Below are 27,700 nucleotides of genomic sequence, written 5' to 3' on the forward strand. Positions count from 1 at the left end.
TGCCATAAGCCGTAGCGGCTCATCTAGGTTTAGTGTATCAGTCTAGGGATCTGGGCCTGCCAGGTTACGACTGGGAGTTTCTCATGGACAAGAAACAGTTCCAGAGCACTGAAATGGATGACGAAAACGGAACCTGGAGCAGCCGAGGGACCATCAAAAAGTTAATGAACTGCACTGGAAACCACACCGAGTAGTTGATCATGAGTGTTTTCAAGTACACTTTACGTAGCTTTCCCGTAGCATCGTCCCAGGTGCCGTTATCAAGAACCATAGTACCGTAAACAAAGAAACAGAAAAGCGAAATGGGCGAATAAACAAACTGGTCACTAAGTACCTTCCGTATCACCTCCACAACCTTCGGATCTTTAGAATAAATCTGCAAAAACTTATACCAGAAGCACTGGCACACGCCCATAATGAAGCCCCAGCACATGAACCCAGCTAGCCTGCTGAACTGGAAGAATGTAAGCTGTGGCAGAGCCAAAAACGCCGGTGTAATTCCCGTCTGAGAAACGTCAGCATCCGTAGAGTCCAAGTACTGAAGAAACTCATTCACATGTTCATCGTGCATCAGCTCAGTATCGGTAACATCGCCATCCTCTTCCGGGCGAGTATTTGCCTCTAGATCAGAATAAGACAACGGCTCCTCGTTATTCACCACCACTGCAAACCGTCTTGCCAGCGAACTATAACTAAGAAGCGACTGGGCCAACGTCTCTGAAATTCCATAAAGCACCAAGTTCGTCACTATAATCGTCACCAAGGAACTCTTCATGTATAAGTCGTTATACTTGGTAGTAAGTTTAAGCAAAAACGAGCCCAAAACAAGGATTATCGCAAAGTTCAACACAGGCACATTGTGTATTCGAGGAGCATTGACCACACGAGTGAAGAGCGACAACTCAGGCGGAGAAAGCGTCACCATGGCAGGAAGAAGGAAGTAGTTGGTGGTTGATAAGTGATAAGTAGCGGTGCAGGAAAGGCCTTCTGTGGGGGCCACCAAGGAAGGTTCAGGGACGGTAGTGGTTGGGAAAAAGGTGGTTTAAATGTTTGACTTGGGCTTTTAGAGGGATTTGTTTGGTTTTGAGCTGTTTGTTTTTGGGGTTTGTGGGAATTGGCGGAGTGTGGTGGTTAAAGAGTGGAACCCTGGATGGCTGCGAAATGTGGATTACTGGGGTCAGTGGTGGATTCAGTGGAACAGCTCATTTTGGGCAATAAAGTTGTTTTTGAGTTTTAAATGGGTTTATTAAAAGTGTATTTAGTGGCTTTGGGCCATTTGGTTGCTTTGGGGTGGATTGGTGGAGACTGATTTTGGCCAGTGGAGGCATATATGGAACCAGTATTGAGTGGTGTCTAGAAGAGTACTATAAGTGACACATGAAGTATAATTGCGACTGTTTTTGACTTTTCAACTCTATATAGGGGAAATTTTGCCTCAACTGGTAATGAATGAAAGAGTTCTTTTGTCGTTTGTTGTAGATGGTGGATGCTTGGTGGTGATGTTCCGTGCGGAATGAATAGATGGTACCAACTGGCCACTCAAAATACAATTATGTTTGATTGATATGTAATTTGTTGACTAACGTGTTCTAATAGTTGCGTTTCGTTTGGTTTGTTTTGTTTCTTCTTTCTCTGAAATCCGGTTATCATTGGTAGACCTACTATATACGCTCTACCTGTGAACTTTCTATCGAATGGCTACTAAAAATTATATTATCATCAAAATGACTTCTGGACGTTTATTAAATAATTAAATGGCCTTGAAATTAGTTTTGGGTAAGATAAACAGAACACTATCTTGGCTTAACCCGCTAGTCTTGTCTATTGGTCTCACTCAATATACTCCACCATCATCACCATCGAAGATAAACGAACACGTAGCCCCAACTCGAACACTAATAAGCAACTCTGTTTTCTGTTTTCGAACTATTCCTTGGTCTGTATGACCACCTACAATCGTCTTTAATTTATTCTTTTATTCTTATTTATTCTTATTTATTTTTCTTTAGATATACGGAAGGTTCTTAACCTCCATGGTCGTTTCAAACGACAGAGACGGGTTGCACCCTTCTCATAAAACGCCCGAGATGTGGATTCAAACTGACCAAAGTTGGCCTATTTTCCTTCAAGCGAAGAGGTTCAGGGTGAACAGGTTTAGGATTGAACATCTGGTGTGCCTTCATCCGAACAGCAGCAGAAAGAGTGTTCAACCTCTGTCTCTTAGAGCATTTCCTAGAAACCATTTTGTTCGACTTTTTGAAACCATTTCTGGTTTGCTTCCTTTTACCTGAGAACTCGTCACGGACCCAAGTATCGTAGAAGTGAGGGAAGTCGCCTGGAAGGTAGGTTTCTTGGGGTGAATGCAAGGCCTTGTAATGAACAAAGCTGCTAGGCAAGAAATGCCTGAGGATTCTTCTAACAGACAAGTGTCTGAAGAAGAGGAAGGCGCCTGGTAAGTATGAGGTACCTTCAGGTTCCTTGAAGTACTCCTTGAACTTGAAGAAGTCGCAAGGCATGAAAAGAGGAATGGTCTTCTTGTTCATGGTTTTCCTGAACAAGGGGAAGTCAGCAGGCAAGAAGGTGTTTTTTTTCTGTTTAGGGAGCTTCCTGAAGTTATGGAAATCACCAGGCAAGAAGGTTGGGTCGTTCTTCTCGTTGGTGATCTCTTTGTACTTGTAGAAGTCAGAAGGCCAGTAGATACTGGAAGGTTCCTTGGGGGAAGAAGCCTTCATTTTTCTCTGGATAGCCTTCATTTGAGCCTTTTTCTTTGCTTCAGCAACAGCTTTAGCGAAATTGGCACTAAGAGTCTCCTTCATTGCCTGTTTAGATTCCTCAGACTGAGGAACCGTCTTTTGTTTAAGAGAAGTGCCCTTAAGGACCTTATAGGCCCTACGAAGCTGCAGCTTAGCCAAGTTATAAGCATCCTCAGCTTCATAAATTTTAGTAATGGCCATAATCTTCTTAGTATACATTACCTGGGCTTCGAGCTTCAGGTGCCAGTTGGTTCTGGCATGAACAAAGCAGTTGAGAAACTCTCTGAATTCACCTGGGCCCCAAGGCAAATAAGCCAGGCCGGTGTCTTCATGAAAGCTTTTTATCTGACCGTCGTGGATCAGGATACGGGCGTCGGTGACGTCCAATGGAAGACAAATGTTGTAGATGTTGTAGCACTTAGTAAGACACATTTTGGTTGATTGAGTAGGTTGGTAAAGAAAAAGAAGAAGAAAAGGAAAACCAAGACAGAGGGCAAAACGACGAATATATATACCCCAGAGCGTGCCTTCAAGGAAAAGTCTGTGTGGTTTTGGGAAAGTATAGGTTTGTGGAGAAATGGCTGCGAAAAGAGTAAGTACACCGATATAGGTACAAATACAGCAGGTCCAATAATATGTGTTTAGCTTGGATAGAGGAACATATATTTTGCATGACTATGGGAAATTAAATGGGGAAAGTTTGGGGTTGTTTGGTAGTAGGAGTTGCCCTGGGAGGTGGTTTGAATGGTTGTAGTGGTCATTCAGACTGTCTATGGAGTGTCAGCCAGAGCTATGTGGCCACGTAAGAGGTACTTAGTGGTAGGTAGTATATTGAGCTGCTTTGGGGCGAAGAATTGTCGGGTAACTGTTGGTTCTGTTTGGTAGTGGCCTGTAGGTTGGAAGTGTTGATGTAGTACTACTACAAGAGAGAGAGGCTTCCATAATTGATGTGAAAAGCGACTGAAAAGACCATTTTTGTTGAAGAAGATCTAGTTTAATTCTATAATATAGTCACGTTCTAATTAACCGTTGTAGTTTAGTCTGCCTTAGTCGTGCTAGTCGTACAGATATTATAGGACTAAATCAGTAGTGACCGTTGGAACAACGTTAATTAGAGATCAAAATCTATTCAGATTGGAATGTAAAACCAGATTTGGAGCTTCAAATAGCATAATTGAAAGAAGAGGCTCAATTGGAATGTAATTGATAGAGGTACTTGTAGCTATTCAGAATTCAGGCCAAGAACTGAGCATTTCCACCTTTCCCCACCATCTTTCCCCAAAAGTCCATGTTGCCTTCAATAAAGCCAACCCGCCAATTTTTGAAATCGTACATTTCACTAATTTCCATAATTCCTGGCATTTCCATGTTTTTCACATTTGAACAAATACTGTCTCTTTTGAGAAACACTGTAAAAGACACCCTAATCCATCTTACCACACACTTTCCAAAAACAACTCAAAAGAGAGATTCCAATTCAAAAAAGCCACTCAAGAGTCACCAAACCTTCCATTACCACGAAATTCCCCACAAAAGGCAATTTTTCACCCTACCCATCTCTTCATAGGCCTTTCCCCAATGGCTGCGAAATGCCCAAATTGAACCCTCCCCAACACCACCACCAGTGCACCACCCACCAGTCCAAAGGACCAACTAACCGAAAACCACCAGAAACCAAATCATCTTCAAATACCATAAATATTATTAGAACCGTCTTGAATTCTTCCATTTACTTGACTCCAGCCGCACGTGACCGGTCGACGCACGCACCCAATCAAATCGTGAGAAAATCAATACTCATAATCAACCCTCCATCAACCCTCCTTCAACAAACAGGAACGTAACCGCCCATGTCTTACAACAAAGCTTACGAGCCTGTCAGAGGCGACGTCCCGCAGTCAGACTACGAAGTCATTGACTCCGATCCTTACTACGCCAGAGTCATTTCCTACTTCAGACCTTCCGACATCGCGGCTTGGGGTGCTTCTACAGCTGCTTTCCCTCTTGGTCTTGCAGCCTGGGAAAGATTGGAACCGGTTGCTGGTGCATTCAAGAAGCCAGGTAAGGTTCCAGCGCCAGCTTTGAGAGCTGCCACTTTGATGGGCTTTTTCGGTGGCTTCTACCTTGCGTACATTAGATCCAGCAGAAGGTTCTTGGGCTGGTCTGAAAACGCCAGAGAGGTCAAGAAGGATAGATACGAAATCAAGAAGTTGTTGTCTGAGGAGAAATTGCCATACCACCAGAACGAGTCTGTGTTGGACGACAGAATGAAGGATATTGCCAACAGAAACTCCCAGTACTCTTTCACTGCATTGTTTATTCTCCCCTGGTTCAACATGGCCTACCACCCATACCACGGTGTTGACATTAAGAAGTACTACGAGACCAGAGAGGGCGAGGAGAGCTGGGGTTTCAACTTGAAGCCTTACGAGGAGATTGCTGCAAAGTACACCAAGACCGTGGAGTAAACGGCGTGGCGGGAGACAGAGGTTTTGGCCTTTTTTTTTTCTAAGGTTCAACGGCCTCTGCCAATAGATTAATTTCAGAAAACCAGTGGTTTCAGGGCGTTCTGGACCACCAAGATTGGTGCCGCTTTTTCATCGTTGACGGCCCGATATGTCACATACACACGAGCATGGCTCGCAAATAACGACGTTGCATTGAATTGCCTGTAGCAAGGATGGGCCAGGAGGGATTTAGGAGGTGTTTGGGAACCAGTGATGATGGAGAGAGTGGAAGAGGCCGCACAGAGCCTCTTTAGCTGTTCCATCGCCATTACTAAGTAACCCACCTCAAACCCCAACCTTCCTTCCCCCATTTTCAGTAGAAACAACATCTAAACCCTTTCTCCCCACCGACTTTTCACCTCTTCATCTTCTTCGTCTGAAGGTTCGACCTGCATACAATACCTTGTTTGTTTACCCCAAGATCACCAGAATCTCAATCTTCACCAAATACTCCATTCATCAAACCTCCCCAATGGCTGACGAAGAAGACTATTCCAGCTTGCCTGTGGAAGATAAGATCGTCCATAAAGTCTGGAAAGTAAGACAAGACGGGTACACCGCGCTTAACGACCAATTTACCAAATCCAGAAGCCCTGAAGACCCATGCTTCTCCATGTTCAGCCAGAAGCCTGAACTTGTTAAGCTGGTCGTGACGGATTCTAACGTTGTGGCTCAGGAAGGAGGCCTTCAAGCTTTATGTCTGTTTCTTGAATACGGTGGAACTTCAGCGAACGCTACGAAATTGAAGAATGCTGGTCTTATAACCAGTCTATGTGAGAAGGGTCTTTCTTCTTCCAGAGCAGGAACCAAAACAAAGACTGTGGAGGCAATTCTATGGTTGGTGGAGCTCTTGAATAGTGGCGACTCGGTGGTGGAGCTGATTGTGCCTTTTTTCGATAATAGGCTTCCAAAACTTGTGGCTGCATCTGTGAATGCTGTGTACTTTATAATTGAGCAGTTTGGATGTCAAGTTGCATCTCCAAAACCCGTTATTCCCAAATTGGCTAAGTTGTTTTCTCATGCCGACAAGAATGTTCGGGCACAAGCTACAAATCTTACCGTGGAGATCTATAAATGGATGGGCCAGGGCCTTACACTGGTGTTAATGGATAGCTTGCGTCCTGTGCAGCAGAAGGACCTTCAAGCTGATTTTGAAAAGGTTGCTGGTGATAAACCAGAGCAAAAGAGACTCACAAGGAAACAGAAGGAGGAGTTGGCTGTGCAGCAGGAGACTAATGATAATGAGGATGTGGATATGGATGCCGATACTGTTCAAGAAACGAATGGCGTTGCTGCAGAGGAGTTTGACCCTTTCCTGATGTTAGAGCCTGTAGAGGTGCTTCTGAAACTACCGTCGGATTTGCATACGCAAATGGCTTCTTCCAAGTGGAAGGACCGTAAAGAGGCGCTTGATGAAGTACATGCTGTGCTCTCCAAGGCTCCAAAACTTGCCCAAGATGATTACACTGACCTTGTTAGAATATTTGCCAAGTGCATGAAGGATGCCAATATCCAGGTTGTGCAATTGGCTGCAAATGCAGTGGAGTTCTTGTCTAAGGGCCTTAAGGAAGGTTTCCACAAGTACCAGCACTTAGTTGTTGGGCCAATGATTGAAAGGAGCAAGGAGAAGAAACCATCTGTGGCAGATGCCTTGGCAAATGCGCTAGATGCCATTTACGAATCTTCTTCATTGAATGATGTGCTTGATGAAATTATTAATGGAATGAAGCATAAAACGCCGCAGGTCAAGATCTCCTCAACGGATTATCTACGTCGCTGCTTGGCCAACACAACTGTTCCACCCAAACGCTCACAAATTGATGCTATTATGGAATCAGGAGTGAAACTTTTAAGTGACTCTCAGGAGCCTATCAGACAAGCTGCTACGGATATGATTGGTACATTAATGAAAATAACTGGCGAAAGAGAACTTTTGGGCCTTTTAGAAAAGATTGACGAGAATAGGCTAGCGAAAGTCAGAGCCGCTCACGATAAAGCTCAAGTGAAATGCACAGCCAGTGCTGCTCCACTGCCTCAACGCAAAGCACCACTGCAACCTAGTCGAACCGTTCCAGCATCATCGGCAAGCAAGATTTCCTCGGTTCCTCTGCTTCGCAAGCCACCTACTTCTTCTCAGGCGATTCCATCAAAGCGTGGAGCGACTTCTCCTGCCAAGAAGGCCGAAACTTCCAAACTTCCCTCTTCTGTGAGAAGTCTAACTGGGAGACTGTTGGTGTCTCCATCTACGAAACCGGCCACTACTGCGCCCGAACCAGTTTCTAAAGGACCATCTATCAGCGCCCAGGAACTCCAAGAACTCGAAAGTCTCAGAAAAGAAAAGCAAGAGCTTCCTGCTCAGAACAGACGTCTTAGTGACTCACAGTCGCAATGGGAGATCGAAAAGCAGCAATGCTATGATCAGATCAGGCAGCTACAGACGCAATTGGAGAACCTTCAAGATGAAAGTGCTACCAAACGTCAAGAGTTGATCGATAAAGACGCAGAAATCCTCCATTGGAAGAACGAGTCCGGAAACTACAAACTCAAGATTCTCAGTATGGAGCAGGTGATCCAGATGTTGAAGCTTAATCCTTCTGCCAATACGGATACGCTAATCGAAGAGAGAAGGTCAGATCCACCACAGCCATTGTTCTCCCCAACCAGGACAGTGGATCTTCAAGCTGAAGAGCCCCGGGGAGCCAACAACGAGCTCAGTTCAAGAGTTGATCGTTTATCGATTGAAGGCTCACATGCCTCCACGAACCATTCGCCAGAGACGCAAAGAAGTAACTACGCCAGTCCTTCCAGACCTGAAACGTACCGCCGTACAAGCAACTACAGCACGACAAGCTCCAAAGAAAACGTATCTGAGGACGATAATTGGAAAAAGGCCGCCGAAGTGACAGCACAGTTGAAGGCCAGAATCGAAAAGATGAAGCAGAGAAACCGTCTTTCTTTGAACCGGCCGTGAGAAACACCACCTCCCCACATCCAAGCAAAAAAAGTATGATAGAACGAATCTGAAGGACCAAAACAAACCTCTTAAATAATTCACCTTCCCATTTCCTCCACCTTCCCTTCATTCGGTCTCTTCGTCCCTGGTGAGTAATATGTAGGTCCAGCACCAAAAGTATATCGATCTCGGTCTGGAAAAAAACGAGTAACTCAGTTGACAACCAATTGAAGAACCCCAACTGCCCCAGCAAAAGAAGGGTCCCAAAAAGCCAATTGAACATTCCATCCCACCATGTCCTCCAAGTTAAAAATTTTGGTCCCCGTGAAAAGGGTCATCGATTTCGCCATCAAGCCCAGAATCAACAAAGCCGGTACCGGCGTTGAAAAGAAGGGTGTCAAGTTCAGCATCAACCCTTTCTGTGACATTGCATTGGAAGAGTCTCTTAAGCTCAGAGAAGCCAACAAAGGGTTGGTTGAGAAGATCCACGCTGTTTCCATTGGTCCTACCAAGGCCCAGGATATTTTGAGAACGGCGCTTGCCAAAGGTGCTGATACCACGACGTTAGTGGATGTTGGCGAAGAGGAAGTGGAGCCATTGAACGTTGCTAAGATCTTACATAAGGTTGTGGAGAAGGAGGGCCTGAATTTGGTCATTTTGGGTAAACAGTCGATCGACGACGATGCCAACCAGACGGGTCAGATTTTGGCTGGTTTGTTGAACTGGCCGCAGGCCACGAACGCTTCGAAGGTGGAGGTTTCTGGAGAAGAGGTCAGTGTGACGAGAGAAGTGGACGGCGGTGCCGATACGCTCAAGGCCAAGTTGCCTATGATCATCACTACAGACTTGAGATTGAACGAGCCACGGTATGCGTCGTTGCCCAACATCATGAAGGCCAAGAAGAAGCCATTGGAGAAGTTGAAGGCCAGCGATTTGGGCGTGGAGATTGCTAACCGTTTGGAGACGTTGAAGGTGGAGGAGCCACCAGCACGTGCTCCAGGTGTGAAGGTGGAAAACGTGGACGAGTTGGTCGCCAAGCTCAAAGAGGCCAAGGCCATTTAGGTTTCAAAATGATAGATAATCAAAGGTAGATATATGGAGGCTTGTAGCGTGGGAGAACGAACGGATGGAGAGGTTAGGCAGATAAAAGGACCAAGTATGTTGGTTTCGAGGGTGGGCGAAGAAAAGGGATAAGTGATTGGCACCTTCAACTGCCGCCTTGGTCATTTCGAGTAGTTGCTGCTTGACGAACGGTTCTTGTAGGATGACATGGGGTGGTGATGGCTGTAGAGTACTCTGGAGGGTAGTAACTAGCATAATAGGAGCTCTAAGGGTATTTATACCACAGATTATACAATTTGGTGATAGTAACTGCCCGAATTAATGTTGGAAAATACAAGTAAAGTGGTAAGCTTACACATACTTCATGTCTGGTTGCAAGAACAGTCTCTGTGTCCATGGAGTCTAATAGTTCCATCCAGAAACCACCACAAACGTAAATCACCCTATTTGAGATTGAAAATGATCTATTTAAAGCTCAGGAAAAACATATATTCCCTTTATTGGGAGGTTACTCCTTCACTTGGTCCTTTTAGAATGGGTGCAAATTACCATACCCAGCGTAAGCGCCATACTCAAGTGACAGATAAAACCCCCCAACCAAAACCACGAATTCACAAGAGACCCCAAAAAGAAAAACATCAGCTGTTTTTGGTTGAATCTGTGGATATTAAACAATCCATAAAAATTTGAAAACCACCAGCCAATCACCATCTGTACCTCTTCTCTCCTTCCCTCCACTACCCTCCACCAACCACTGTTATCACCAAACAAACAACTTTTCTTCCATCTTCTTCCACCTCGGCGTCTTCCCCTCACTTGACCACCTCCTTCCGCCAAAAACTATATAAATACCCCTGGATCCCCCAACTTTCCCATTTCCCACACTTTTCCACTTCCTCCTCCTCCCCATATATTCCACCCTCTGCGCGGAATTTCCCCACAAAAAGTACCTACCACTCCATGAGTATCCAAGTAGCCAAGTACATTGACCTGATCTTAGCGACAAAGGGACATCCCAAACCGCTCATTATTGGCATCAGCGGGCCACAGGGCTCGGGAAAGTCTTACATGGTTTCCCACCTCCTAGATCACTATCAGCAGACACATCCTGGTTTGGTGGTGGCCGGGTTCCTGGTTGACGACTTCTACCTTTCCCGGGCTAAACAGCTGGAAGTGACGGAGGCAGCAAAGAGAGAAGGTAATTCTGTTCTTCAGGGCCGAGGATTGCCTGGAACGCATGATGTGCCGCTTCTAGAAGAGGTGTTCAGGAAACTCAAGAACCAACAGCCTGTTTCTATTCCAAAGTACGATAAAAGTGCTTTCAGTGGGGCTGGAGATAGGGAGCCAGAGGATAAGTGGCAGAAGTTTGATAAACCTGTTGATTTGGTGATCATGGAAGGCTGGTTTAATGGGTACAGGGCAATGGAGGATGGTATGTTCTCCACGGCTTACTTTGGCAATTGGCCTACGAGTATTGTCCAGAAACACAAGCTTTATCATCTTCAGGAGGTCAACAAACAGCTTGCCAAGTTTCATCCTGTTTGGGACGCTTTTGACTATTTTGTGTTTATCGATACAGACTCTACAGATAGTGTTTATGACTGGCGCCAGGAACAGGAGGATGATTTGATTGCCAGGACTGGCTCAGGAATGACAAATGGCCAGGTGAAGGCGTTTGTGGATAGGTACATGCCCATGTACGTGTTGTACTATTGGAGGTTGTGTCGTGGGGGAACGCTTACGAGAGGTAAGAACCTTCGAGTGAAAATTAACAAGAAGAGGGAAGTTCTTGGAATCGAGGTAGTCTAGGTGGGGTTACTTTGCTTGGTGTTGGTAGTGAATTAGGCAGAAACACCTGGTTGTTGGAGAGAAGCAGTGATAATTGAGCAAATGGTTTACAAGACAGGCTCTATGTATCCCATACAGTAGGACCCTAATAGTCTCCACCTTATATATCCCTACAATGGCATCCTACACGGCCAATCGTTCATTCGTGCATTGCTCTATTTCTGGTAGTCCTCAGGGTAGAAGATCAAGCGCTCCACGCCCAGCTCGGTCAAAATGACCATTCTCACCACACCGCCCGACGAGCCGTCCCACTTGATGGCCTCGCCCAATGCCGTTTTTATAAACTGTACACATTCGTCCTTTTCCATTTCTGGCTTCCAGTTCTCGTCACACCATCCGTAGATGAACGTCGACCCTGAACCGGCAATGGCGTACTGTTGCTCGTGGATGGAACCACCAATTGGAATCGAGAAAACCTTACCCTTGTTCTTCTTATCGTAGCCAGCACAGATGATTCCCGCCGTCAAGGCGTCCTTGTTGTTGTAACAGATCTCCTGGAAAACACTGGCAGCCACCTTGGTCGAAGGCTTCTCTCCTGGCGGCAATTGCGACGAGTACACCTGTAAATGGTACTTGACAATATCTGCCACCGCCTGGGTATCAGCAGCAGAGCCTGAACGACAACAGTAGATGGTATCGTGGATCTGGGTCAACTTATCGGACACTCTATTGGCAATATAAGTACCTGTAGTAGTTCTGGAATCGGCACCGAGAATAACACCGTCTTTAAACGTGACCGCCATAATCGACGTACCGAGGTTCACCTCGCCTTTCTTTAAATGGTTGATATCCACAGACACTCCGTTCATGATGTAAGTTGTGTTTGTTGATGAGAGTGGGACTTTTAAGTAAGTGGCGACTTTCAACTTTGGCTTGATGTTTCGCGCGCAGTCTTGGTTTGGCCTGGGGAAGACGCCAGACGAGGGAAGAAAAGGGCAGGGGAATTGAAGGGTATTTATAGTTCGGGGGATGGAAGAGGGGAAGTGGCGACGGAATAAACGTTATTCCGTTGAGAGGGCTCTCTAGGCTTTCTTTTTTGTTAAGTGGGTGGACGTTGTCTTTGTGTGGTGCTGTTTGTATGGGCGTTGGTTAGAGGCAGTCTTTTGCAACCACAGAGCATGTGAGGGGGCAAGAGGAGGTAGGGAGGGAGGGAGAAGTAATTGGTGGGGGTTATTGGAAGCTTCTTAATAAAGCTGTTATGGGGTTTGAAGTTTAGTGGGTTCGGTTGGGTTGGATTGGCTGTTGGTGTGTCGTGGTGGGTTACTTGGGTATTGAGAAATGGATGTAGTATATGGACATTTTGGCTTGAAGGTAGAGAAAAGTCAATGTTGCTTTGGATTGGCGATATTTTGGATGATTGAGCTGAAATAATAGCTTTACAATGTACAATCAATCGATGTCAGAGAATCTTAAGTGCTTGAAAATTACAAGTCAACCTTGCTGATGACTACTAAGATCCAAGAGAGAACTGCGAAAGGAAGCTGTTTATGCTGAAAAGGCTGACCCCTCTACTATCTTGAACAATTTTGAAACATTATATTTGTCTCCATACCAGTTCATCTACTTTCATTGACTTCACGGTAACATGTACTTACCATCAGCAATAAGCTATACACCAAGCAGCTAGAGTGAAACAGGCATATTGATTTATATTTCACTTTAATGTGCCTCTCTAACGCTTTGTCAGCCCTTTTGGTAGGAAAATTGATGTTGGTTTGTTAATTGACCGGTTCGACTGGTACTACTCAATACTGGTTCTTTGTGTAACTGTAACAATGTTGACCTGGCGAAACGACCAGAATAGCTACGTACTTAGTGGAATTTTACTCATTGAGCCCATTCACTTACAAGTAAAGTACACTGAATCCTCTTTAATTGAACTCTTCATCTTCTTCACAATAAACCAACCAAGAAACCAACCATGGTGTAGCATCTCCCTGTAGATCAACAACTTCCACCGAAAACCCACGACCCAACGCTTGTCCCAAACGACATACCTACAATAACCGCCCATTCACAGCATACTGCCGAGAGGCGTAATCTACCTTCGTCTACATCAAGAAACGAGTATGGCTTAGAGAAGACAATACTGGGCCTAGTCAGGCCAGCAACCATGCATCTACGGTTACGAGGACATTGCAAGTCTGCGTTGATACAAAGTGATCTCGGAATCTTCTCTTTAATCCCGAAAAGCACCCCATAGAACCCCTTCCATAGATGAGGCTGCTTTTGACATTTTTCTTGAAACTTCGATGTCTTTACCTTTTTGGACTTATACCCGATGATTAGTGAGACTCATGCAGCTGATGTACAGCAACCGCATAAAAGCTGCAGGCGAAGAGCAATGCGGTTATAGAGAAATTGTGGATTTGCAGGCGATTCCAAGAAATAAACAGCATGGGCTTACTAAGTGTGGCACGGTAACGTCATTCCCGTGCATGGTAAAGCTTAAACCAGTTGAAACAGGCCACTGGAAACGGAAATGATGCCGCTTTGGTGATTACAAATCTTGCTGCAAACCGGAAAAGCTCCACAGTGCGGATAAACGATTAATCCGGACTAGTATATAAAGCTGTGGATTTCTCCAGGAACGTCAATTCTCATCTACATTTCATTTTCATAAACATACACAATGGTCGCTCCTGTCACTGCCAAAGCTTTAAAAGATACCAAGCTCTTTGAGCCAATCAAGGTTGGAAAGAACGAGTTCTCCAACAGAGTCGTCTTTGCTCCATCCACCAGATTCAGAGCTTTGGAGGACAACACTCCCTCTGATCTTCAATTGGACTACTACGATGCCAGAACTAGCTTTCCAGGCACTTTGATTATTACGGAAGGTACCGTTCCAACTACCAAGACCGGTACTTACCCCAACGTTCCAGCCATCACCACCGATGCTCACGTCAAGGCCTGGAAGAAGATCAACGATAAGATCCACGAGAACAAGTCCTTCTCCAGTATTCAGCTCTGGGGTTTGGGCCGTGTGGCTGACCCTGCGCAGAACAAAAAGGAAGGCCAGAAGTTTAAAGGTGCTTCTGCCATCTACAACGATGAAGAAACCGAAAAGGCTGCCAAGGAGGCTGGTAATGAATTGGAGGCTTACACAACCGAGGAGGTTGACGACTTGATTGAAGAGTACGTCAAGACTGGCCAGAGAGCCGTTGAAGCTGGCTTTGACTATGTTGAGCTTCATGGCGCTCACGGTTACCTCATTAACCAGTTCTTCGAGGCTTCTTCTAACCAGAGAACCGACAAGTACGGTGGTTCCATTGAAAACAGAGCCCGTTTTGCTTTATCGCTTGTGGACCGTCTTTCTGAAGCCATTGGCGCTGAAAAATTGGCCATCAGAATCTCTCCATGGGCTAAGTTCTTGGGCATGAAGAGTGAAGAAGATAAGGAAGCTCACCCAGTGGCTACTTACTCGTACTTCTTGGGTCAATTGCAACAGAGAGCTGACGCAGGTAAAGAGCTTGCGTATGTTTCCATTGTGGAGCCAAGAGTCGCTGGTAACTTGGATGTTAACGCTGAAGACGTTGTTGGTGATAACCTGTTTGTCAAGCTTATCTGGAAGGGTACTCTCTTGAGAGCAGGTAACTACACTTACGACGCACCAGACTTCAAGCAGCTTTTAGACGATCTTTCTGACGGTCGTACTTTGGTTGGTTTCTCTAGATACTTCATTTCCAATCCAGACTTAGTGCAAAGACTCCATGACGGTAAGGAATTGACTCCTTACGACAGATCCTCCTTCTACCGTTACGACAACTGGGGTTACAACACGTACCCAACCAGCGAAGGCAAGGAGAAGTTCGACGAGGAGGCTGAGAAGGCTCATAAGCCTGCTCCAATCAAGGCATAAGCGTATATAAAGCTTAATTATAGAGTGAAACGATTGCAATGTAGAGCTAAGGGGAGGATACAACAAGAGCATATATTATATCTTCTAGTATGTATAAAGCAAGTGAAAATGGGAACTCCAAGATGGGACATGGCCGCTGTTTAAGTAGGGAAACTTCAAGACCTTAGCTGCAATTGAATGCATCTTTCGACAGCCAAAGGCGTTTCTTTACGTTTCTTTCATCATTTCTAGCCGGCAGAAAGGAATGTTTCACTTGTTGTATCTGGTAAATATGAAAATCGCTCATGACCAGTCTGGAGGGCTTCAGAAGTCAGAAAAGTGTATATGGCAGAGACTTCTGAGCACTTTCTGGAAAGCCAAGAAAGTGTCTCTCTTTCTTTTTTCTTTTTCTTCGTTTGTTCTATCATTCCAAAGCAGAATGTTCCCTCACATAATTCGTAACTTCCATACATAACGCATTTTGCAACCATTAAACACATCCATGTCCATACTATAAACGTCAAAGTAGACCTCCATAAAAAGACAAAAAAACAACCACCTTCAACTTCCCACCCAACCCCACTTTCCCAAATTTGTACCCCTATTTTTCCCAAATCAGCCTATCTTCCCTTTCCGGCTCGGCTCACCTCCTCAATAGTCCAAAATGCCGAGACGCTGTTCCAGAAAAAACAAGTCTCAACACATCACACAAAACTCATTCCTCGTACTACCTGGCTTCTTCTGCTATCCATCATGCTTTTCAACGTATGCTTTGCTTTCTGGGTCTGTCTTGTTCACGCTATAAGCATTCCAGTGACCTTCAGTGCCAGTGAGCTCCAGCACGTCCAGGGAGACCCCAAGGCTACACACCGAGTTGCGTTTGCTATAACACGAAACGGACAGTATATGGGGGAATTGGCGTTTGCTCTTTTTGGCGACACGACGCCCAAGACGGTGGAGAACTTTGTTGCCTTGACCAACATGTCCAAGGGGTACGGTTATGAGTTGGTTACGTTCCATCGGATCATCAAGGACTTTATGATCCAGGGTGGAGACTTTGAAAATGGCGACGGGACTGGTGGCCATTCCATCTATGGGAAACGGTTCCCAGACGAGTCCTTCGAGGTCCACCACAATAAGCGTGGTCGTCTCCTGATGGCTAATCTGGGGAAGGATACCAACGGGGCCCAGTTCTTTATTACCACCAAGCAAGACTGCCTGTGGCTTGACGGGAAACACGTTGTTTTTGGCCAGTTGGTTGGCGGGTTTGAGCTTTTGGAGATGATGGAGAATACTCCAACTGATGCTAAGAATAAGCCTAACGATAAATGGGTTATCATGAAGGGCATGGGCGTGCCTGTGGACTACCTGATCCAAAGACCATATGACGAATTGAAACAGGAGGCTGACCTTGAAGCTGCCGCTTTGCGTGGAGAAACGACGTTGATCAATGACCAGGTGAGGGAGGCTGATATTGCTGGCGAAACGGATCCTATGGGAGGGTACATCTTCATGGGTGGGTTCTGCTTGATTGTGTTGATCTTGTGGCGTCTTAACCAGCTGGCGAAGAGATGCAAGAACCATAACTTCTAGGTGGATGGACGGTTTGCTGATTTCGAGCAGCCCGAGATGACTAAGATGTGGTTTCACGGCCTACAGACAAAGAAACCACTTGGAATACTAAAACCTAGACGAACACTACGTCAACACCCACGCAAAAAAACTTTGGATATTTCAGTTCAGAGGGAAGTGACTTGCAGCGTCGCTTTCCATTCTTTCAACGACACACATTCTATCAAAACGACCAGTTTTTCAATTTAATTTTTTAACGAACACGAATTCACTCACTCCATTTAATCAAAAGTTTAATTAAAATAATATATAATTCCTTTTCACGTCTTGCTTGTTGTAGGCTTCTTACATGGTGTTTCGCAGCCAATATCATCTCACATCACCAACTCAACTACTCCATCAAAACACTCCAAACTGGCATTCCACGAGGAAACCCAGACACCGCAGCATTCCTAAGCCCTTTATTGTTCCGAAGCACCCAAATTCCGTTGAAAAACAAGCTTTATTCCGTCGCCTGCCCACACATACACCAACCATGGAACTACCGATAGTGCAAGTGAAGAACCTCCCTTATGATGCTTCAACAGCTCTGTTCTTTGAGTTGTTTGGCAAGTACGGCACCGTGAACCAACTAAGGATATCGGATGGGTCGGCACCAGCAGGTACGTGCTTTATAGTGTACACCAATATGGATGATGCTTCAAAGGCAGCTAAGGAGCTTAGTGGCATCAATTTCCAAAATAGATACCTCGTGCTGGGTCTATATCATGTTGATAAAAACGTGGGAGAGGCTGTGTCGTTGGAACAGCGTAAACAGGCATTGGAGGAGTTGAAGAAGCAGCATAACATTGAGTAAGCGATGAAGCTGAAGTGACAGAATGACAGCTACAGTGGATGCTTATATCTATTTTTGATTGCAGGGACGCATGGCGCCGCTTAGTGACTTATATAACTCAAGATATGATGATGTTGACGAGATTATCTCGTTGAAAGGTCCAAGAGACCCAACACGTAGTATGCGGTCAAACCAGTGAACACCATGGCAGCAATACGGCCAACCTTGGCCCAGTAGGCCTTAGGAGCGTATCTGTACTTCACGTACCCTGTGAGCTGGCCCAAGTCGTCGTACAAGTTCTTGTACGTTGCCGTGACCTTAACGTGGCCCAGGGAGAAATCGAGGTAGCTTCTTTCATCGGAAACTGTCACATCACCAGCAAGAATAGGCGACGAGAAGTTAACGAACTCAGCGCCCTCAGGCAAGTACAACTGCAACTTGACATTGTCATAGTAGATATCCTTAAGGGTGTTCAAAAGAGGAATGGCAGCCACATAAGTGTCTGGTTCGTCCTTAACCTTATGCACAAAGTTTTCGAGTCTGTTGGTCCAGCCGACGGTGAAGTTATAGTTCCAGCCGCCCATGAGAGGGTAACGAGGAACCACGATCAAGTGGTCGTTCTTGATTTGGTGAGTGGACACCATACCGACCTTGTCTGTGACGTAGTAGTTGTCGTAAGGCATCTTCTCTTCAATTGGGAACTCCAACTGGGCAAGAGCAAAGTGCTTACGCAAGATCTCGTAACGACCCTTCATCCAGTCAACTCTGGAGAAACCGTCCTTCAATTCAGCACCGTTGTTGGTGAGTTCATAGTATTCCTCGCTCTGGAGCACGTCCACGTCAGAAGCAGGGAACCAGACACTTCTCTCAAGGTTGATGACACGCTGGATTGGCATGTTGTGGTCGTACAAGAAGCCCATAGGCACGATAGTGAACGGCTTGATATGGCCAGTCACTGGTCCATAAACCAAGAGATTATCTTCGACCTTACCCTTCAACTCAGGCACATCTTCCGTTGGCTTGATGTCAAGCAATTGCAAGTCCATTTCCTGGCCCTTGGTGATACCAGTGAAGGCCAAAGAGTACTCTTCCGTTGGGTAGCCAGAAAGTGGGAACTTGTTCATCTTGACCAACAACTTCTGCTTATCGTCCAAGTTAATCTTCTCTGGGAATGGGTGCAAAGTGTTGGAGTACGTGTATCTGACCTTAAACTCGATGGAGCTGCCTGGAGCCACAGGGATAGGTAACCTGAACAAATACACGCCATTCTCGATCTCAAAAGGCTGGATTTCTTGTTTACGCTCAGTAAGCGTGGCGCCGAGGAAAGAGACCTCTGGGATAGCGTTGAAACCATCATTGACTGTGAAAACATACGTTTCCAATGGGTTTTCGCCGATGTTCTTGGCTTCAATAAGCGCCCATTCTTTCACGTACGACTTGGTGAGATCGACGTTTCTGTAGTACTTGGAGTTTTCCCATGAAGTCTCTGCAAACGGATTGAGAGCAAGGGACAACGATGCAAAGAACGTCGTCACGACAATGGGGAGCCAAAGCATTCTTGAAGGTGGAAGTGGGTAGTTTCTGGTGATAATTTTGACACTTGGTGTTTGGTATGGGTATATGCAGGTTGGTCTGGGTGGTTGAGCCAAAGAGACGGGAAATGGCAGCCGGGGTGGGAGGTTTTGAGATGTTAAGTAAATGGGGGATAATATGGGAAGGGAAGGTTTGGGTAGAACTTTTAAATCTTTTGAATTAAGGTTGTGTGGCGTGGGGACTCGAGGTAGTTGGTTGCAACACGCGTGCGCCCCATAGTTAAGGACGAGGGAGTGGAGGGTACTGGGAATGGGGCAATTGAAGGGGTGGTTTTGGGATGCCGGAGATAAGAGGGGTTGGGAGAGGCAGGATGTAGTGGGTTTGAGCGAGGTATAGTAAGGTTTCTCGGAGATAAGGGAAATAAGGGGTGGACTGTCAGTGAGGGTTCAATCGTTGGTGGTGATGTCAGAGGAATCCCAATGGCAGCGCCAAAGACGGCTGACTGGAGACACAGAACGTGGAGGTAAGTTTGCAAGAGCGATGGTGCTGCTAATTCTACTTAGAAAAGATTGGATGCCATTAGGTGCTGTGGTTGGTACTTACTATATGAATCCAGGTGAATCTAGACAGTCAAGTGCATCCATTCTGTTTGAATACTTCTACTACTTTCAAAGCAAGCTGCCTTGTATTGACCACTAAGGGAGCCCTAAAATTTACATGTCTTACCTAAGGAGTACATCAAACCATCTGATTTAACTTTCTTGAAACTTAGGACTGTTAACGAGCTCAATCGACTTTATCCACTCGTTACACCCCCAAACTCCCAAACTCCTAGCATTCAGAACATCGCAGATCTTTAAATACATTGATTAGACCCCACGGACTTATCGATACACTTCCTTTTCATTCCCCTGGCCATAATTGCCCAACTCACCCTCGTTTTTGCAGCCATTTCACCTCCACCAACCACTCACCCACCACCAAACCAGCAATTCCCAAAACACTCAATTGCCATTGAATCTTCATTTTATCGAACTATTATTCCTTTTATGCCCATTTTTCCATATTTATAGTGGTCCTGGTCCTTCCCCTCACCTCGCTCCTGACGAGTATATAAAGAGGCGGTTGCCCGCTGTTTTCTCCCTCAAACCACCTACTTTTTCTTCTTGGCCACCTACGCCTGCCATTCAATTCTCTTGAGTTCTTTTCCACCATAACATTTGTTATTCTTTTAACTGCCTGGGAAATGACGCCTTGCTGATTCCAGGCGCTGCTGGTTCTTTCAGCTTTGCTGGAGCACTGGCGGTGGAAACCCATGAAGGGCTTCTCCAATGTATGGGATTTCTCTGGTGATAAATGGTGGCTTGTGGCCTGGGGAAGGTTTGTGGATGCATTTGGGGATCTCTAGCTGGTTGTTTGCTTTGCAATTGACCTGGCAATGTGTAAGTTTCCATGGCCTTCTATGTCTACTTTTCTGTTGTTTTCTTATATTTTGATGTTCTGAATGTTTTACAGGTTAGGGACTACCGGATAACGCCTGATCAACGTTGTCTGGTGGGTCCATGCTGGCGATGCTGGTGTGGAATGGTTTTTGGGGCTTGTTGGCGCCACATGCTCTGGGTCCACTCCTGAGCTCCACTGGCTGACCCAGCGCCTGGAAATAGAACTACTCTTCAGAGCTCTGGAACTTACACGTGTTTCTTTTATATTGTTATTCTTTGGAATCTTGCCACCGGTTCACATCCTGACTTGTGGTTTCGTGCAAGGAAGGGGTTACGACTGTCACGATTCATTAGGTGGATCTGCCTCGGGCTTCTGGCTCGGGAAGACCCTACGGGCCCCTGTTTCAGAGCCAGTAGGGTAAAGTCTCTTTTGGTCTTGAAACAGCCAGAGAAACTGTGCAGCCAGTTTCTGCTCCTTTTGGAGCACCTCACGCTGGAGTTATCATGCTAGCGTGGGATAAGTTGCAAATGATTAGTTTGGTGGCTGGAGCTTGCAGTCGGCTTCCTCTTTGTTTGTGGATTACTTGAATGTTAGGGTAGACTCCACCGGTTACCCTTTCTGGGGAGCTTCATAAAGTTTCCTAGCAATTGACTTGATTTAAAGTGGGAAGCACTTTGCCTTGGTTCATTATGGTGATACTAAGCGAGGTGTGGAACACGCGTACCCTCGGAGAAGCCTGACCAGCTTTTCTGTTTGAGCTGTTCCCCGAAAGTTACGATAAGAAGACCGGAAGTCAGTTTTGGCCCCGGAATTCAGAAGTGACTTCCGGGCGAACCCAAGGCCGGATTGCATTGTGTCTGTCCTCGGTAATGCTGAGCACAATGCACCTTCTTTTAGGGGTAATGCAACCAATCCCCCAAGATTCCAAAGAAATAAAACTCCGACCTGGTTGATTGGGCTGGAGTTTTTTTCTGCCAAGTCCATTGATTTGGCTTTTTTTTTTTTTCTTTCTTTTTTTTTTTATACTACAATATACGGAAAGTATTTGGCCTGGGTATGCCATGGCGACGTGCGTGATGCGCAGTAGATCCCAGCATTTCCCCGGATTGAGCACGTACTCTCCTTCTACGAAACCATGTCTTCCATTGATTCCATGGCCTCAGTATCCTGTTGGAAGTGGACTGTATTGATCTTGTATCCCCTTTCTGGGTTGTATTTAGTGGTTCGTGCCCTCTTCGAGTAAGGTTGTTATCTATGCAAGTAGTGTACAATATGCTGTCAGACATACATAATCGCTCGTAAACCCTACATTATCAAAACCTTATTGGCAGAATGTCCATGTTTTTTCAACACTTCCTTGAAAGTGATGGAATGAGAGTGAATTGGCACATGTTTTGTTGAAGATGACGGCGGTGTGTTGGAGTTGCCAGTTCTGTACGCCATGAGCACCTCTTTCGAAAAGTACTCCTTCCACCACAGTCAATGAGGTATGGAACATGTCAGAACCGTGAAGTTAACCGACCATTTGATTGATACCTCTCAACCCTTGATAGAGTTGGTATCTCTTTGTAGACAGAACTCACCGTGAAACATGTGACTTGGTGTTCGAGGGTTCTAGCGTGGCTTGTTCCAGTTCCAATCCGTCTCAACGACCTGGCTGATTGAATCAACGGGCCGTTCCAGACCACCGTTCCTCTGGTACCCTTAAAAAACATAGAAGATACATTGCCACAGTAAACACTCCCGTATGAACAACCCCTGTAGAACATGACAAGTGTTCTCTGACCGCCTTGAGAAAGGTAAGTATATCCTCTCCAACCCAATTGCCATCTTCCATCTCCCCAAAATGCCGAACTCAATGTGACACGTCTCTGGATCCCAGGACCTATAAATCCCAATACGGTAATCGTTCTGATTTCCAGCCTTGCCTAAGGCAGGTTCAGCGCACCCTTAAGCACGACTTACCCTAATTTGCAGCCATTCTCACAGCCCATTATTGGACTTTCCTCCAACCACCAACTCTGGCCAAATGCCCCATTTCTGGCCCAAAATTCAACTATAAATCAACGTGTTCCCCTAGACTTTTCGTTTTCTCTTCAACCACTTTCAAAAAACTAAAAACGATCAATATCAAAAAAATCAACAATGCATCGCTTAAATTTCATCAACCGCTCTTACGTCTTTGCACCTGCTGCAAGCGCCTTAAAAGATTTCTCTTTTGCCAGTGCTCCAACTCAACATCCCAACCTTGGAGCACCTCTAACCAAACAGTTTTCCAGTACCTCTCGTCTTGTAGGTACTTTCTTCGCCAACCAAAGCAAGTTGCGTCTCAATGGAAGCCCCAGGTCTACTTTCTCTGGACATGTTTCAAAGCCAGACACCAAGTCTGGATACCAGCAGTCCAGAAAATGTTTTGACCAGATTGGCGTTTTCCAGAGTTGCAAGCTGTTTGTCAAGGTGTTCAAGCCTTTTGACGAGGAAGTCACCGAAGTAATGGAAACCCCAGCCTTGAACGCTGGCTCCATTATTAAACTTGGTCTTGCCAACCAAAAACCGGCAATTGTATCTCTCGAGCCGCTTAGAGCTTTGTTCAAGCCCTCGACCTTTTTGCAGCACCCATCCAATCAGCTGCCGACTAACGAATCTGCTTCAACTGCGTCAGTAGTTGAAGCTGATGCCCCAGTAACTGAACCTGAGGTTCCAACTGAACCTGATGTTCCATCTGAGCCAGAAGTTCCAACTGAACATGAACTTCAAGTAGCTGAACCTGAAGCGCCAGCCATTGATGAATGGCAAGTGGTCAAACCCAGAAAGACCAAAAAGGCTTTTGTTCCAAAACCTATCCAAGGCGAAAGCATCCCTCTGGCTCTCTTGCTGATGACAAAGCAAGTGAATCCACCAGCCAAGAAGCTAAACCTTGAAGACTTCAAGACCAATCTCCAAAGTCTCTCTAACATCAAAAAGTACAATATCTTTGAGAATTTGGAGGTTGAAGAGGTTCCTGAGCCAGTGAAGGCTCCCCAGCCACTTCATATTGAACCTTCTCCACCGAAACTTCTTCGTGAGTTCAAGCTTCGTGAGTTCAAGTGTAGAAGAGCTACTTCTGATCACGAAGTGGAGGCTGCTCCTCCAAAGTTGGTTCGTGAGTTTAAGCTTCGTGAATTCAAGCTTAAACCTCGTAGCGACAAGACCGATTCTTGATTGCCGTATCAGAGATATAAAGAAGTAAAAAATAGAAATAAAGAAAAAAGAAAAGAATCAGTAGCGGGTATTCTATAAAACAATCTATCAACTTCTAGACGACGATTTTTGGGTGGATCGCCATTAGTAGACATCGGCTTCCTGTTCGACAGACACAAACTCAACATCCACATCCTGGTCTCTGATTAGATTAGTGAGTTCCGTCTCGAGATCTGAAATGTCAGAGTCGGCATCTGCGTCGGTGCTTTCGTCGTCAATCAAAAAGGTATCGTCACTTTCATCAGTGAGGTCTTCAAATTCGTAAAGCGTTTCCGTGGCGACAACTTCAATTGGCTTCTCAACAGTAGCCTTTTCGTTCTTCTTTTTATCTTTCTTGGACTTCTCAGCCTCGTACTTGACCAATTCCTCACTATAGTTCCATAATTCCTTGAACTCACGGCTGATCAATGCGGTCGATCCAGCAGCAGCCAAAGTGAATGGAACAATGTAAAGCAACGCCGGCTGACCGTGTTCGAATATGTACAAAACACTGATTGTCACAACCAAGGAGGAAGCGTAAGCAATTATCACGGCAGTGAAGTATTTAGGTACACCGATGGAGCGAAGTTTGTGAAATGCCAACTGGTTCTTCTTATAGTACAAGTGGTAATCGAATCTGAGGCACAATGCAGCAAAAATTCCTGGAACAACAATATCTCCAAGACCAAGCAACGAAGATGGAGTAGCTACTTGCTTGTACAGCAAGCTGTTCATCTCCAGGAACAGGTAGAGTGCATCAGGAACACGAGGAAACACGATTTTGACGGGAATGTCGATACCTGTGGCCACAGAAAGCATCAAGGTAGACTTGAAGACAAAGTAAATGTCATACAAGAACAAGGCACTAAGAAGAACAGCAGCCACCTTCACATTACCAACTTTCATGAACGAAATTCCATTAAGAGCCATGAAAGATGCAACCAAGTTGTTGATGATCCAGTTGGTAGGCAAGTTGTAGTCAGCCCATAATTGTGGGTTGTGGAAGACGTAAACAGTCAGGAAAAGCGCTGAATAAATGACAATGTACACCAATCTGTTATCATAGACGAGCGCAGATGTTTGGTCTCTCGTTTTGAGTTTAGGAAGACGAACCACATGGGCCTTATTCTTTTCCCACATAAAGTTTTCAAACCTTTCAAGCTGCTCCTTCGATAAGTCCATTGCCTTGGCGTCGATTCGGGTGTAAGCTCCTAAAACCAAGTCAGACTCGTCAGAGAATGTCACTCTCGATCTCTTGATGAAGTAGCCCAGGTTATGCTTCAATCCAAGCCAGTAACCTACATTTCTTGCAACAACGGAAGTGAAGAGGAAAAGCAGCAGCACAGCCGAGATAAACAGCACGAAAGTCATGTAATAGTTGATCAACACGATCTTCGATACGTCATACTTTCTAATCAAGTAGTCCAAGCCAAACAAAACACCAGCAGACACCACAGGCATGAGCAATGCTGTCTTGTAGCCAAAAGTCTCGACATTGCCATCTTTAGCAGATTCAGCGTCCTTCAAGAGTAAATTGCTTCCGTCACGGTCACTTGGATCCCAAAGAGGCGACTCCTTATCGTCGTTTGGATCAAGAGCTGTCTTGGGCTGTTGAACTGTAGCATAAGCGCCAATCACCACCATAGAAATGGCTGAAACCGCCAATATCGTGAAAGCAGTAAACTCCTCGGAGACTCCCGTAGCATAAAGGTAATGAGGAATCGCCACAGCGGCCTTATCAAGCACTGGAAGCTCCGCAAACGTAGAGTTTTCGTTTAAAGGCATATTTTGTAGGAGAGTGTAAACAGGAAGAATGGACTGGTTAAGCAAGGAATGAGTGGTAAGGGGAAGTGGACAGTGAAGGGAGGGTAGGAGATTTGGAGGTTTGGGGATTGGTGAGTTCGTGAGTTGGTGGGTTGGTGGAGATGTAGTTGGTGGGTTTTCAGTGTAGTTGAGAAAGTGAGGGTCGATGTTTGATAAGCGGTTGTACCGATTTGGCGTAATTTTGGGGGAGACAGTTCAACGGGGAACTAAAGGCGACGGAATAACAGGATAAGTCTTTAGAGTTTTTAGAGAGAGATGGAAATTCCGTTGGCCCATTGTTTGCGTTTTAAATTCTTGAGAGGATTTGGTTGGGCTGGGATGTTCTGTGGATAGTTGGGTATTTAAGGTTTACTGAGGAACGCCAAAACAGTGCAATATTGTGGGAACAGAGAAAAATGGGGAAGTGAAGAGGAATGTGAACGTGGAGTTTGAAGAACTAGGTGTTGACTCCTTCGATGATATTCCCTTTGACTCGGATTTGGACGTGTTTCGACAAGTACCAAGTGGCTGCTGCTTCTTCATGCTTAAACTGTCCATTCTTCACTTTCCACGACCCAAAACACCTCTAAAAAACTCAATGGCTTTGGATCACATTTATTAGGAACGTCCACATCATTACCAGTTAACCGCTTCTTCCCATTGGCTGGTTCGCTGATTGTTGCTACTCACTACTATAGTTGCCTGAACACACTTCCGTATTATCCCCAACAATGGTCCACTGAACCATTCAAAACATCATAGTCCAAAACCCACTACTTCCTTCCACCACCAACTACCCATCTTAACCACCTCCAGCCTCCATTTACCTTCCCTTCTCCTTGACGTCACTGGCATCTTCTTCTTCGTCTTCACGCGGTTGCAAAATATGCAAGAGTTCCAATAAGTCAGCAACTACTCAACTGAAAGATGAAACCGTCACTCATTATGGCTGAAAAGGCAAAAGCCGTGGCGCTCAAGTCCACGAAACTCTTCCAAGAAATCCAAGTTGGTGCCGTTACGCTATCTCAAAGAGCTGTGTTTGCTCCTTCTACTCGGTTCAGAGCTCTTCCTGACCATACGCCTTCCGACCTCCAGCTTGAGTATTATGACCTGAGATCGAAGTTCCCAGGTACGTTGCTTATCACTGAAGGTACTTTGCCAAGTTTGAGTACTGGTGTTGACGCCAGAGTGCCTGGTATCTTTTCAGATAAGCAGATCAGAGAATGGAGGAAGATCACTGATAAGGTCCACGATAACGGTTCGTTTATTGCTGTTCAGCTTTGGGGATTGGGCCGTGGAGCTGACCCAGTGCAGAGCAAAAAGGAAGGAGTCCAGCTTCGTGGTGCCTCTGCTATTTACCATAGTGAAGAGCAAGAACTGGCTGCAAAGAAGGCAGATAACGAATTGGAGGCTTTTACTACCGAGGAAGTTGAAGATGTCATTGAGGACTTTGTCCAGGCTGCTAAGAACGCCATGGAAGCTGGTTTTGACTTGATTGAGCTTCATGGGGCTACGGGCTACCTTATCAACCAGTTCTTTGAATCCTCTTCAAATAAGCGTACCGATAAGTACGGCGGTTCTATTGAAAACCGGGCTCGGTTTGCGTTGGAGCTTATTGATCGTATTGGGGAAGCCATTGGGCCAGATAGAGTGGCCATTAGGATCTCTCCTTGGCTTAAGTATACGGGTATGAAGGCTGAAGAGGATGATATCCATCCAATTGCTACTTTTGGCTACTTCCTTGGTCAGTTGCAGAAACGTGCTGATGCTGGTAAACAGATTGCTTATGTTTCGCTTATAGAGCCTAGGATTCCTGGAATGCTGAGCAATGAAGACGATTTTGGCAGTAATGCTTTTGCTAAGTCTGTTTGGAAAGGCGTGCTTATCAGAAGTGGAAACTATACTTACGATGTTCCAGAGTTTAAGCAAGTTTTGGAAGATATCGATGACGATCGTACGTTGGTGGGTTTCTCCAGGTACTTCCTTTCGAACCCAGATTTGATCTATAAGCTTCGTGATGGCGGTGAGTTGAACCACTATGATAGAAAGACTTTCTACACTTCCACCAACTGGGGATACAATACTTGGAACCTTCGTGGAGAAGAAAAAGAGTTTGACATGAAGGCCGAGAAGGCCAGAAGACCTGCTCCCATTGAGTAAGCCATTAATGTTAAAGGCGGTTATTATTAGACTCGATCATAGACAAAATAGACAATTGCTAGATTCAGATTTGGTAGAAGATCTATGAATGTAGGCAGTGAGTTTAAGTAAAGGCTATGGAACCTCTGTAGGTCTTGGTTTCTGTTAAATTAGCTGTGTTGATAAGCTTCTTTG

At 45.5% G+C, this 27,700-nt stretch overlaps 14 protein-coding genes across 14 annotated transcripts; 9 read left to right on the plus strand and 5 right to left on the minus strand. All coding sequences in view use genetic code 12, as the record gives it.

Moving 5' to 3' along the window:
* Positions 1-64: 64 nt before the first annotated feature.
* CXQ85_005072 (uncharacterized protein) lies at positions 65-925 on the minus strand (the record flags this gene model as incomplete). Its single annotated transcript, XM_025488676.1, has 1 exon — positions 65-925. The coding sequence occupies one exon, from the start codon at positions 923-925 to the stop codon at positions 65-67; it is 861 nt and encodes a 286-aa protein (XP_025343443.1).
* A 1,117-nt stretch (positions 926-2,042) lies between these two features.
* CXQ85_005073 (uncharacterized protein) lies at positions 2,043-3,185 on the minus strand (the record flags this gene model as incomplete). The annotated part of the gene is made up of 1 exon (XM_025488677.1): positions 2,043-3,185. The coding sequence occupies one exon, from the start codon at positions 3,183-3,185 to the stop codon at positions 2,043-2,045; it is 1,143 nt and encodes a 380-aa protein (XP_025343444.1).
* Positions 3,186-4,603: 1,418 nt separating this feature from the next.
* NUO1 (Nuo1p) lies at positions 4,604-5,221 on the plus strand (the record flags this gene model as incomplete). Its single annotated transcript, XM_025488678.1, has 1 exon — positions 4,604-5,221. One exon carries the CDS (start codon positions 4,604-4,606, stop codon positions 5,219-5,221), a length of 618 nt encoding a protein of 205 aa, XP_025343445.1.
* A 511-nt stretch (positions 5,222-5,732) lies between these two features.
* CXQ85_005075 (uncharacterized protein) lies at positions 5,733-8,231 on the plus strand (the record flags this gene model as incomplete). The annotated part of the gene is made up of 1 exon (XM_025488679.1): positions 5,733-8,231. The coding sequence occupies one exon, from the start codon at positions 5,733-5,735 to the stop codon at positions 8,229-8,231; it is 2,499 nt and encodes an 832-aa protein (XP_025343446.1).
* A 276-nt stretch (positions 8,232-8,507) lies between these two features.
* On the plus strand, positions 8,508-9,275 carry CXQ85_005076 (uncharacterized protein; the record flags this gene model as incomplete). Its single annotated transcript, XM_025488680.1, has 1 exon — positions 8,508-9,275. One exon carries the CDS (start codon positions 8,508-8,510, stop codon positions 9,273-9,275), a length of 768 nt encoding a protein of 255 aa, XP_025343447.1.
* A 960-nt stretch (positions 9,276-10,235) lies between these two features.
* CXQ85_005077 (putative ATP-dependent kinase) lies at positions 10,236-11,084 on the plus strand (the record flags this gene model as incomplete). The annotated part of the gene is made up of 1 exon (XM_025488681.1): positions 10,236-11,084. The coding sequence occupies one exon, from the start codon at positions 10,236-10,238 to the stop codon at positions 11,082-11,084; it is 849 nt and encodes a 282-aa protein (XP_025343448.1).
* Positions 11,085-11,278: 194 nt separating this feature from the next.
* On the minus strand, positions 11,279-11,932 carry PRE3 (proteasome core particle subunit beta 1; the record flags this gene model as incomplete). Its single annotated transcript, XM_025488682.1, has 1 exon — positions 11,279-11,932. One exon carries the CDS (start codon positions 11,930-11,932, stop codon positions 11,279-11,281), a length of 654 nt encoding a protein of 217 aa, XP_025343449.1.
* A 1,823-nt stretch (positions 11,933-13,755) lies between these two features.
* CXQ85_005079 (alkene reductase) lies at positions 13,756-14,982 on the plus strand (the record flags this gene model as incomplete). The annotated part of the gene is made up of 1 exon (XM_025488683.1): positions 13,756-14,982. One exon carries the CDS (start codon positions 13,756-13,758, stop codon positions 14,980-14,982), a length of 1,227 nt encoding a protein of 408 aa, XP_025343450.1.
* A 732-nt stretch (positions 14,983-15,714) lies between these two features.
* Positions 15,715-16,554, plus strand: CXQ85_005080 (uncharacterized protein; the record flags this gene model as incomplete). Its single annotated transcript, XM_025488684.1, has 1 exon — positions 15,715-16,554. The coding sequence occupies one exon, from the start codon at positions 15,715-15,717 to the stop codon at positions 16,552-16,554; it is 840 nt and encodes a 279-aa protein (XP_025343451.1).
* A 514-nt stretch (positions 16,555-17,068) lies between these two features.
* CXQ85_005081 (uncharacterized protein) lies at positions 17,069-17,389 on the plus strand (the record flags this gene model as incomplete). Its single annotated transcript, XM_025488685.1, has 1 exon — positions 17,069-17,389. The coding sequence occupies one exon, from the start codon at positions 17,069-17,071 to the stop codon at positions 17,387-17,389; it is 321 nt and encodes a 106-aa protein (XP_025343452.1).
* Positions 17,390-17,511: 122 nt separating this feature from the next.
* Positions 17,512-18,924, minus strand: OST1 (dolichyl-diphosphooligosaccharide--protein glycotransferase subunit; the record flags this gene model as incomplete). Its single annotated transcript, XM_025488686.1, has 1 exon — positions 17,512-18,924. One exon carries the CDS (start codon positions 18,922-18,924, stop codon positions 17,512-17,514), a length of 1,413 nt encoding a protein of 470 aa, XP_025343453.1.
* Positions 18,925-22,489: 3,565 nt separating this feature from the next.
* On the plus strand, positions 22,490-23,545 carry CXQ85_005083 (uncharacterized protein; the record flags this gene model as incomplete). Its single annotated transcript, XM_025488687.1, has 1 exon — positions 22,490-23,545. One exon carries the CDS (start codon positions 22,490-22,492, stop codon positions 23,543-23,545), a length of 1,056 nt encoding a protein of 351 aa, XP_025343454.1.
* A 123-nt stretch (positions 23,546-23,668) lies between these two features.
* On the minus strand, positions 23,669-25,348 carry CXQ85_005084 (uncharacterized protein; the record flags this gene model as incomplete). The annotated part of the gene is made up of 1 exon (XM_025488688.1): positions 23,669-25,348. The coding sequence occupies one exon, from the start codon at positions 25,346-25,348 to the stop codon at positions 23,669-23,671; it is 1,680 nt and encodes a 559-aa protein (XP_025343455.1).
* Positions 25,349-26,311: 963 nt separating this feature from the next.
* Positions 26,312-27,526, plus strand: CXQ85_005085 (alkene reductase; the record flags this gene model as incomplete). Its single annotated transcript, XM_025488689.1, has 1 exon — positions 26,312-27,526. One exon carries the CDS (start codon positions 26,312-26,314, stop codon positions 27,524-27,526), a length of 1,215 nt encoding a protein of 404 aa, XP_025343456.1.
* Between the last annotated feature and the right edge of the window lie 174 nt (positions 27,527-27,700).

This window comes from Candidozyma haemuli (genome assembly GCF_002926055.2).
Source record: "Candidozyma haemuli strain B11899 chromosome Unknown I_2014730914, whole genome shotgun sequence".
In the NCBI taxonomy this organism is placed as follows: domain Eukaryota; kingdom Fungi; phylum Ascomycota; class Pichiomycetes; order Serinales; family Metschnikowiaceae; genus Candidozyma; species Candidozyma haemuli.